The sequence below is a fragment of the Buceros rhinoceros genome, unplaced genomic scaffold (assembly GCF_000710305.1).
Source record: "Buceros rhinoceros silvestris isolate BGI_N320 unplaced genomic scaffold, ASM71030v1 scaffold17121, whole genome shotgun sequence".
NCBI classification, from domain to species: domain Eukaryota; kingdom Metazoa; phylum Chordata; class Aves; order Bucerotiformes; family Bucerotidae; genus Buceros; species Buceros rhinoceros.
In genome coordinates, this window is record NW_010393847.1 from 20,940 (window position 1) to 31,251 (window position 10,312).

Genomic DNA, 10,312 nt, shown 5'->3' on the forward strand with positions numbered 1-10,312 from the left:
GGGACGAGATCCCATAGAATCCCGGGATACACAGTTCCAACATCAAAATGCTTATTCCCAGCTAAGTCACAAGTGGCCACCACCCCACCCCCCCACAGCCCGCTTGAATGGCCCCTTTCCGACAATGCCTGGCTCTCTCCGTTGCTTTTCTTTCAGACAGAACTCAGCCCCTTAATCCAAACTGCACCCCACAGGCTGGGAGATTACCTCTCCAGAAGAAATCTTTGCTGTCTGGCTTCTGCAGCTTACTTCCCTCTTTTTCATCGGAGTAAGAAGGAAAAGGAAGGTGAGACCGGCACTGTCGCCATTAAGGGAGCCCTCACCCAGTGCCAGTTCTCTGCTGCACAAAGAAGGAAATGACTGAAGCACGGTTAGGTTATTTATTACAGGACTTTGCTCCCATTTCAGCGTATATGTCATTTTCGAGTCAGCCGTTCCAGTAAGCAGGAAGGCTTGCCTGGCTGAACCTTAAACTTCAATCTCTCCACTGTGCCTGAATCCTTTCAGATGAGCATCTGGTCTTATGCTGCTCCAACACCACCGACTTCCCTGGGCTTCTCTTGAAGTCATCCTGCGAGACCAGAGGAAAATCAGACCCTCGTTTCTCCCTCTGGTTTTGCACAGCTCTTTCTGCAGGTCAAAAATGCCTATCAGTCTACGTGCTGTGTGGAGCTGTGTTTCACAGTACCCAGAGCTCGAGGCAAAGCAAACTCACAACACTTCACTGAAATTGGTACGCACACACGTAAAGGGACGAAACTTCCTAGTTTTGTTATCATTAATTTATCTCCCCGGAAACACTCTGTCCCCGTATTCCAGCATCTAGGTGCATGTTAACTCCCTATCTGCCCACTTCTCTCTTTCCAAACTAGGACAGGAGGGCCAAGAGCTTCTCTCTTTCTGTTTGCTCCACATGGATTCTCGGTAATCCTATGTCCTTCTTGCATACCCACATAAATTCCAGCACTAGGTGTGATGCATGGAAAGAATCAGAAGTGTCCTATACCTCTAGAGAGGCAGATACAGGGTTTCTCCAGGCAAAGCAAGGGCCCAGGAGTCTGGCCCATTTCCACAGTGAGTCCAAACAGTGAGGATGAGTTTTTTTCTATCTACCTTAACCCAACTGCATGTCCTCCCTCCCAGGCACCGTGCACAGCTGGTGGTTTGCCTCACTGGGCATCATTCTGTATGCCCTTTAGTAAACGCACAGAGGAAGATGTGAGCATGTGCTAATACACCTAATGCCTTAATTCTTATTTTCTTGTTTCCCAGATGCAGTGTAGCTGCACTGTACGATGGGAAAGACATCAAAAAGCCGCCGTGTTGGAGACAGGTTCTTGGGGCTCCTGCTGTAACCAGAGGTAAGCATTCAAGCACAGACATAAATAGTTGGGAGTAAATGTGTGTTTATTCACATTATGTATTTGTGTTTGAATATTAGCCTCCTTACCTGAGGTTTTTGTTGAAGTTTTATAGGCGAACTGAAGATACAGGTGCACAAATGGAGCATAGGGCCCTTCAGGGCTTGCAGACTTCTAGAGAGAGGCAGGAAACCACAAGGGGCAGAGAGGAGAACTTTCTTAAAGTTTCTGACTGTGCAAATCTTTCTTACTCAAGAATTTTGCCTTAAGGTAGTTCTTTAGCAGAGTAATTTCTGATGCAACAGTCTTTAGAAGTCTATATACTGTATGTGATTAACAAAATTTCGAGTACTTATTTTATGAGATAAAGGTCAAATATTGGCAAATAAATCCAAGTCCACACCTTTATACTACCAAGGCCGGTATCTAAACACAAAGCTTTTTGTGTAATTAGACTGCAGGGGAAAAATTGCCATGCATATTTCTTCAACAAGTGAAACATAGCGGCTGAAATTGCCGCTATTTTTTCTATCTACCTTAACCCAACTGCATGTCCTCCCTCCCAGGCACCGTGCACAGCTGGTGGTTTGCCTCACTGGGCATCATTCTGTATGCCCTTTAGTAAACGCACAGAGGAAGATGTGAGCATGTGCTAATACACCTAATGCCTTAATTCTTATTTTCTTGTTTCCCAGATGCAGTGTAGCTGCACTGTACGATGGGAAAGACATCAAAAAGCCGCCGTGTTGGAGACAGGTTCTTGGGGCTCCTGCTGTAACCAGAGGTAAGCATTCAAGCACAGACATAAATAGTTGGGAGTAAATGTGTGTTTATTCACATTATGTATTTGTGTTTGAATATTGCTGAAATTGCTGAAATTCAGCTCCGGCTGAAATTGCAAATGGAGCGTGTTTTGGGGCAGAGAATCTCATTCTAAAAATACATAGATTTTAAACTCTTGTGACCAAGACGCAGTGGGGGTGCTATTTCAGACAGAAGTACAGTATTTCTGTCCTAGTACAGTATATAAACTGTGTGAGACGGTAACATGGGGAACTCGAGGTAGTCTAAGAGAAAAGCACAACTCATTTTACGGCTGAAATACGTGTTGGCAGGGAGATGGATTTCTGTGATTAAGTCTAGACACACTCAAGAGCCAGGAAACACAAGCTGAAGCGGTAGAGAGGATAAACCAAGCGGAAGCAGCCCAGATGCGCTGTAAAGCACATGAACCGAAGGAGTGATGAGCAGGCAGCTTGCTAAAGGCTTCTTCAGAGAAGTGCCTCTGAGTGAACAGGGGGAGCTCAGGTTTGGGAAGTCACAGAGCTGTGCGAACGGCGAAAGACGGGAGCTTGCCAGGAGCGAGCAACTCTGTTCACTGCTGAAGACAGAGTTTCCAGAGGGACCTGGCAGGGCACAGTTGTAATTAGGGGTAATCTATAGTGCGGTCCTCGTTGATGAATAATGCACTGAGAAATGCAATAGGTTAAATGGGATAATCCCTGGTGAATTTAATCCTGCTGTTGTTCAGAGCAATAGGTCTGTCCAGATAGACATGTGTTAACAAAAGTGCCTCTTCCTGACAGCTTCCTGATTAAGAGATTGATGTCAGGATGTAAGGGTTTAAGTTGCACAGGGCACCACCTCTCACGTTTCCTTTCCAGCTAAATCAAAGTGGCCTTTTCATTTCTGCATCCCTGAGTCCTAGATGCCCAAGCATCGTTTTATGTTAAGGGAGGTCTTTTCGGAGGACTCCGAAGGGAGGTGGATGGGATATAACATTTGCAATTTGAACTGCTCATTTAGAAGCCCTCCTGCCTACACTAGCCTCCTTCCCTTCTGCTAAGCAGATTTGTAGCTTTAAGTCATTGATGTCTGTTCAGTCTGAAAGGCGCACTGCAGGCAACAAAGCGAACTAAAGAAGAAGTACGTACCAGTAGAGGATTTCCAAGTGCATCTCCTGGTTGTCTTGAGCATTCTGTCCCTCAGGGAAAGGTTTATTTCATCTCAGCCAGCTCATGGTGTTGTACAGAGAGGCAGACTGGTGAGGCTCAGATCTGTGTCATCGCACACCTTCACACATGTCAAGTGGGCGCTGCTTACTCTGCTTGCTAGAAGGCAGGTCACTGTCCCCCACTGCGCAATCCCATTACGGTCTGAGTGTCACTGCATCCTTCCTTTTGGGACGCAGCCAAGATGGTATTACGAGAGTATAGCACAGGCCAGAAAGCGCCAAGTTCTGGCTCTTGAGGGACAAAGACATGTGCACACAAGCGTGCACACGGGTGCACACACTCACACGTTACACACACAGTAGCTGTCAGCATGGACGCCCAATTCTAACACGAGGCTGGGGCTTGGACGGTTTCATTTCAGCAAGGTGGGAATTCGTAACTGTCAGGAAGGAACTCTGTGCCTCCTTCCACTTCCAGTAAATGCAGAAATTCTCTATTCTCTCATCAGTGCAGCCTCAGTTCAGCTGGAATTTGGGACAGCGCCTTGCCGTTGCTGCAGAACACAACACGTATTTATAAATGACTAATTTCCAAGGAAGGCTGCCATCATGCTCTGATCCTGCTTGAGACGTTAGCATGTGACAGATTTCTATGCACCTTGGTACCATGTCCATTACTGTGTTCATATTACTGTGTACACAACTTTTTTTTTCTGTTTCTATTCATGTTTCCCCTTGACCATTATTCTGTTACATTACTCCCAACTTGTTCTTTCCTACCTTAGTGCTTTGTCTGTGGTGAATTTTATTTGTTGTGTTGTAATAACTCATATTAAAGTTGTCACGCTGCCTTTGAACTAAACAGTCAGCTGTAGAAAGCCATTACATTTATTTATGGAAGTCAAGTGAAACAATGGGAGACACCCGTCCCATACCGGCACATGTGCCTGCTCCTTCCAGAAAAGATCTCAGTGAAACCACACAGTGCAAAGAGCTAAAAGCAATGGAAGTCATAGAGGAGCAGGAAAAAAGGAGGTGATACCATTAAGAGCATGGCCCTAATGATCACTAAGGGACCTTTGGGGCTATCTAGAAAAGACCTACAGAGCTGTGAACAGTGTCTCTGTATGTTTTCTCTATGCTGCTTTCACGGTGGGGGAAAAAAGGGTTTTCTCCATTTTTGCTAAGAATATAGGATTGTATCCTAGAAAGAGCTGACTCCACTGCCAAGGTCTCCATCTCTGGGAAACACTGTAGAAGTTGTGGAGTAGTGGCTTAGTTCAGGGAGTTCAGCTGTATTTATCATGGCACAGTGAACTCCCCGCACGGTGACTCTGCTTGCTGCTGGGCTGTGTTAGTTTAGAGTGGCTTGACTCCTCTGCCATCCAGGCTAAAGTGCCCCTCGCACAGAGCAAGTAATGACTCGTTTTGCCCCGCGTCATCCACTTACTGAATGTTGATGTCCCTGAACAGGATCATGTGAACGTGAAGGACTATCAAAATCACCATTGTTTAGACATACCCAAAATGACACTGCTGCAACTGTTCTCTATTCATCGCATCGGAACCTGTATCCTCTTAGAAAATGAAGAGGTTTTATTGCCACAGAACGAGAGGCAGAAGTCCAGCCCCAGACGCATTTATTAGGATCTCCGTTTGAAAAGGACAACTCGGGGATGGAAGTTGAGTTCAAGCTCTGCAACAGTACATCTCAGGAAGAGTGCCCAGATGGGCGCTTGGGCATGAGATGGAGCGGCGGGAGGCAAGGCCAAGCTGCGAGCTCCTCCAAGGAAAGACATCTCTGCTCCACCCTTCCTGAAGTGGCGCTAACAGCAGAGGCTTTGGGTGAGCCCAGATTCTGAACTCATCTGCATTCACTGTCGCACCAGACATGGGACACAGGTAACCCCTATGCATTTGAGCAGCAGCGTTCTGGATTGACATGCACCAAATGCCCCAGGTTTGAGTCATGACACGTGAAGGTTCCGAGCAAGAAGCCGGAAGGCACAAAGCCCAGCAGGGAAGCTTGTTTGGCAGCTCCAGAGCAGGGCTGGGGGCATGGGGTGGGCTTTGCGGTGGGGGGTGGTGGGGCAGTCGGATCCTCTTACACCACAATGGCACTGGCCCCCCCATCACAGTAGCACTCTTGGGTGAGACCACGGGATTGGCTTCTTAGCAGCGGGGCGGGGGGGGCCTCCCGCGTTACAATGGTACTGGCCCCCGCATCACAGTGGCTCTCCTGCCACTCACTGGAGCAGCAACGGCGGAACCCCCCGCCTCCCCTTACTCCCACGTTCAGCCCGGTCGCTGCAGAGGGTGCTGCCCAGAGGAAGGGCAAAAAGCGCCACTCCCTTCTGGAGGGCAAGGCTGGGTAAGGCCACGATTTGCATCTCCCCAGGCCCTGTGGGGACAGGAAACAGCAGCCAGAGGACAGGGCCCCCCTGTCGCTGCTTGCTCTCACCTGCCCTGCATCTCTGGCCAGTGCGGGGCCAGAGGGGCTTCTCCCTGCCAGGAGAAGGTGCCATCACCTGCTGGCTTTTGAAAGCAAAAAATCACCTGCTGTCTTTGGACAGAACAGTTGCTCCCTCTGGGAGTAGTTGCTGGGGCGGCAAGTAGAATGCTGGGCAGAAAGAGGCGCTGTCCAGAGTGGCGAGGAGGCCACGGGCGCACCTCGGCACCCAGAGCAGTCTCAAAATCTTCTTTTCTCAGCAGAGATTCCTTCCTTCCTTGCCTTTTTTTGGCATTCCCTGGCTATGCCTTCTCCAGGACATGCAACATTTCTCAACTGATTTCTGAATTAGTCCCGAGTCTCTTGCGATCAAACTCATTCTAAGCCTCCAAGGCTTGGGAAAGTGAAAAAGGACAAAGCAGTGCTCTCACAGGTGGCACTGCTGTCCCAAGGGCAGTCAGCCTGGCAGAAGCTTGCCTGTGGCTGCAAAACACTCTTTTGTCTCTTCTGTCCTCAGCGTTCAGCCGCCTGTGGGAGGCCCTGACGAGACGCCAGCCAAGAAGCAGAAAACAGGTATTGCACATGACAGAGGTCTTTAAGATGCCTGGTTTTGCTTAGGTTTCATGGGCCTTGGAAAACCCTGGCTCTTGTCCTTCAGTCTTGTTACTGAACCGGTGGCTTTTTAAGCCCCTCTTGCCACGCCAGCCAAGAAGCAGAAAACAGGTATTGCACATGACAGAGGTCTTTAAGATGCCTGGTTTTGCTTAGGTTTCATGGGCCTTGGAAAACCCTGGCTCTTGTCCTTCAGTCTTGTTACTGAACCGGTGGCTTTTCAAGCCACTCTGTCCCCATGGCCATCTGTTAGTCTTTTTGCTCCGGCTCAGAAGCACTGCTCGGTAAGCCCACGGACACCAACATCCCCTCTGAGCGCTGCTGCTAGCAGGGTGTGTAACTTGAAAGGAGTTCCACTGCTTTAGAATGGCTTTACTGCAAAGAGAATCCTCTTCCCCTTTTAAATCATGTTCTCCTACGGCCTGTCTGTGTTTTTCAGGTGACGCTGTCTCTGAGACAGTGCCAGAAGCTTCCGCTGCTGTGTGGTCACCAGCCAGGGCGGCGAGGAAACGCCCCACGACTCCCAGCACAGAGTCTGCAGAAGAGGTTAGCCAGGCTTTTGAGAGGAGGTAGAATCTGTGCAAGCTGAAAGAGGAAGTGGCTCTCCCTAATGCACCTTGGAGCTGGCCCTGCTCCGAGCCATGGCAAGCTGTGGAGTCTGGTTAAGACCCCCTGGGGACTCCTAGCAGCCAGTCGATGCATACTTGCTCGCTAGCTTCATGTCCTTCTCTCTAACAGGGACTGGATGGAGCAGAAGAGGGGTCATGCCAGTCACCTCTGGCACCAGTTCCATCCAGAAAATCACCTGCCCTTGATGCGGTAAGAAAAGAAATTCTCAAGCTTGGAAAAACCAGCAGAACCCTTTTCTCCGCTCCCAGAGGTACCAGAGCCAACAGGCTGTGGAGAAAAGAAAAGGCTGTGAAACAGCGGCTGAGGAACTGCTGCCATTTGTTATAGGTGGTTCTTAAAGGCTTTGTGAAATCTGCAGAACTGGCATTTGACCTGTTACCGAGTGTCTGCAGCTGTGACTGCACAGTGCCAGGGTCAGCAAGAAAGCTGGTTGTAGGGATTTATGGTGTGACATCACTCCTTTGGTCGTGCTAACCTATGTTTGGGTTTGCAGGGCTTCTGCGACCAAGACAAAAATGAGTCCAGGTTTAACAACAGTCTCCTAGAGCAGTGCCAACTGGATTCCTACATTCTTGCTGGCTCTGCCTCTAAGCCTGTCCTACTGTGGTGACCGAACCTGAAAAATCAGCTTCTGCTGATCCATGGTGTTGCACTGCTTGTGGGGCACCCGTGTGTCTCGTGCACGTTGTGTCCTCGAGAGTCACGCAGAGTCACGTACGCACACTGGGCGTGGTTGCAGTGCGTGTAACAGTGGTCAGAGCCGTCAGCGTGCTCAGTGCTCCATTTCACAAGTCCTTCCCCATTGAACTGTTCATTCCAGGCCATGGAGAGAGAGGTCAGGGCTGCTTTTGGCAGAGGGCAGCCAGAGGAGATCATGAGCTGTGCCTTCAACCTCAAGGTCACTCGGGAGGACATCGGCACGCTATGTGGCCTTCGCTGGCTGAACAGCGAGGTAAAAGTAGCTGCAGCACAACAAATGTTCTAATTTAGCACTTACTGAAAAATACCCCTTCCCTGTGCCCGTAAGCCTCGTCAAAGTTATTTGACGACCTTCACTGCAGCACCTTGAAATATCTGGACAGTTCTTCTTTGAGGTCCTTCAGGGCCTCTAGTGTGCCTGGGAGTTCCTTTCCTTCTTGTATTCGGCAGCTTCCAGGAGTAAGTCTGCCTTACCGGAGCAGGTGGTGGGTGTTTTGATCAAAGTGCATCAGGAAGCAAGGGCAAAATTCTCCAGTCAAAGGCTGACAGCTGAGACTGGAGTTCTCTCAGCTGCTTACTTAAGGGTGGCCAGCAAAGCCATGTTGCTATATGTTTTTCTTCTGGTCAGCAAGTGTCGCCTTTGACATCTCAGGTTTACTCTTTATGGTCCAGGTCATCAATTTCTACATGAAACTGCTGGTGGAGAGAAACAAGAAGGCAGGATATCCCACGGTCCATGCTTTCAATACTTTCTTCTACACCAAGCTGACTTCCGGGGGGTACACGGGAGTTCGAAGATGGACCCGAGGCGTGGACCTCTTCGAGCAGGACATCATCTTAGTGCCCATTCACTTGAGAATGCACTGGGCACTAGTGGTGAGTCAAACTGACTTTTTTTTTTTTATTCTTTTTTTTTTCCAGAATTGGATGGGGAGAACGAAAGTATCAAGAAAAGTCATTTTGGTTTTGGGGCATGTGCAGCAGCAGGCTGTGCTTTGTCTAAGGGTCTGCTTTTCGTAACAGGTCATAGATGTCAGAAAGAAAACCATCACGTACTATGACTCCCTGAGACAAAAAGGAGACAAGATTTGTCAGACTTTGTTGTAAGTAACTGCTGAGTCAATGCTTTTCTTGCATGAATTGCGGAAAGGTTTCTGGATTTTGTCCCTCTAATACGACTGCAAGTTTTCACATTTGTTGTAGATGCGAAACAGAAACCTCTGACTTGCTTTCTGTGAGCTGTGTGACATTGGCACCTGACCTAGTCTCACATTGTCCCCTCCACCCAGGGTCTTGGATGCCTGGGTTCTCCCACCTTCCCACTCCAGGCACAAACAAAGCGTCACCGTCAAATATGTGACAGCCCCATGGCACGCGTGTCCTCGCTCTGTTAGTTTCTGACCTCTACGAAGCAGGGAGCTTAATGCTGTTGTGGACGTCTCTCTGGGAGTGCTTGGCCTCATTGCTGACCATTAGCTCACAGCCTCCCACTATGTTTATCAGTTGAAGATGTGGATTCTTCCTCCCAAGACCTCCAAACCGCTGCTGTGTGAGGATCCTCTGGCATTTGACTGTCCTGCCATTCATCTTCCTGTCAAACTCCAGCAGCTCTCGTTTTGTTTGCCTAAGCGACGGGAACAAAGTGTGATTCAGTTTTGTTTTAAACAGCCGATACCTGCAAGAAGAAAGCCGGGAGAAAAGAAATGTGGACCTGGCTTCTTCCGAGTGGACTCTGCACAGCATGGAGCCCCATGTATGTGAGCACTCCTTGGCTTTGAAATGTGAAGTGTAACTCTTGGTCACAGACGTCTTCACACTTCCTCATAAGTCCAGGCCTTTGGAGAAGTGCCGGAAGCCTCTCGTGTTCTTACGGTCCCCCCTCAGGCTGCAGGTGGACCAGGAAACCATGCTGGGATGAAATCTTTGAGCAGGGCCTCTCCTTGCAAAGGGTGGAGCAGGCGTTTCTCAGCAAGTGACTAGTAAAAAGCTCCGTATCTAAAGCCTCGGTTCAGGAAACACGACACTGTGCAAACTCAGGACACCTTGCGGGGAGGAAGGCTGCTATCCTTTAGCAGCCTGCCAGGAACTTGGCTTGAACGTCCAAGTCAGGGAAGCAGAGGGGAGGGATGATGTGCAGTTCATTGGGTCTGTTCCTTGTGTTGGGAAGGGGTAAATGGGTTGTGCAAGTAGGTTCGTGAGTGTCTGCTTCGTGTGTGGTCGGTCTGGGTAACATGGGCTACCTCCAAACTGCTTTTCTCTGGGGATAGAGGAAAATCCTCCGTTGTCTTTTTCATTCATTAGGAAATCCCGCAGCAATTGAATGGGAGCGACTGCGGGGTGTTTATGTGCAAATATGCAGATTACATTTCCAGAGACGAGCCAATAACCTTTACACAGGTGAGTGAAGGTCATACACAGCTTCAGAGCTCCTGGCACAGACACAGGAGCCAGGGCAGTTCCGCAGCAGCTGTTCATTGTGTCTGGGGCAGGGGCTGAGGTTTTGTGCCTCTCTCTGTTGTTGGTGCCTGGTTGCTGGGTGTGGAACTGCCTTCTCCATCCTTACGTCTGGGATCTGCTTCCTAGCTGAATCCTTGAGATTCCTCTTGG

The 10,312-nt window shown here is 49.2% G+C and overlaps 1 protein-coding gene across 1 annotated transcript in view; it reads left to right on the plus strand.

Annotated features, from left to right (window-relative positions):
- Window positions 1-5,522: 5,522 nt before the first annotated feature.
- Window positions 5,523-10,312, plus strand: part of LOC104501255 (sentrin-specific protease 2-like) — a 5,345-nt gene continuing 555 nt past the window's right edge. Inside the window, 10 exon segments of the mRNA XM_010145035.1 lie at window positions 5,523-5,686; window positions 6,282-6,337; window positions 6,816-6,922; window positions 7,115-7,198; window positions 7,200-7,256; window positions 7,827-7,958; window positions 8,378-8,581; window positions 8,729-8,808; window positions 9,374-9,458; window positions 10,007-10,102. Coding sequence (XP_010143337.1) covers window positions 5,523-5,686; window positions 6,282-6,337; window positions 6,816-6,922; window positions 7,115-7,198; window positions 7,200-7,256; window positions 7,827-7,958; window positions 8,378-8,581; window positions 8,729-8,808; window positions 9,374-9,458; window positions 10,007-10,102 — 1,065 coding nt within the window.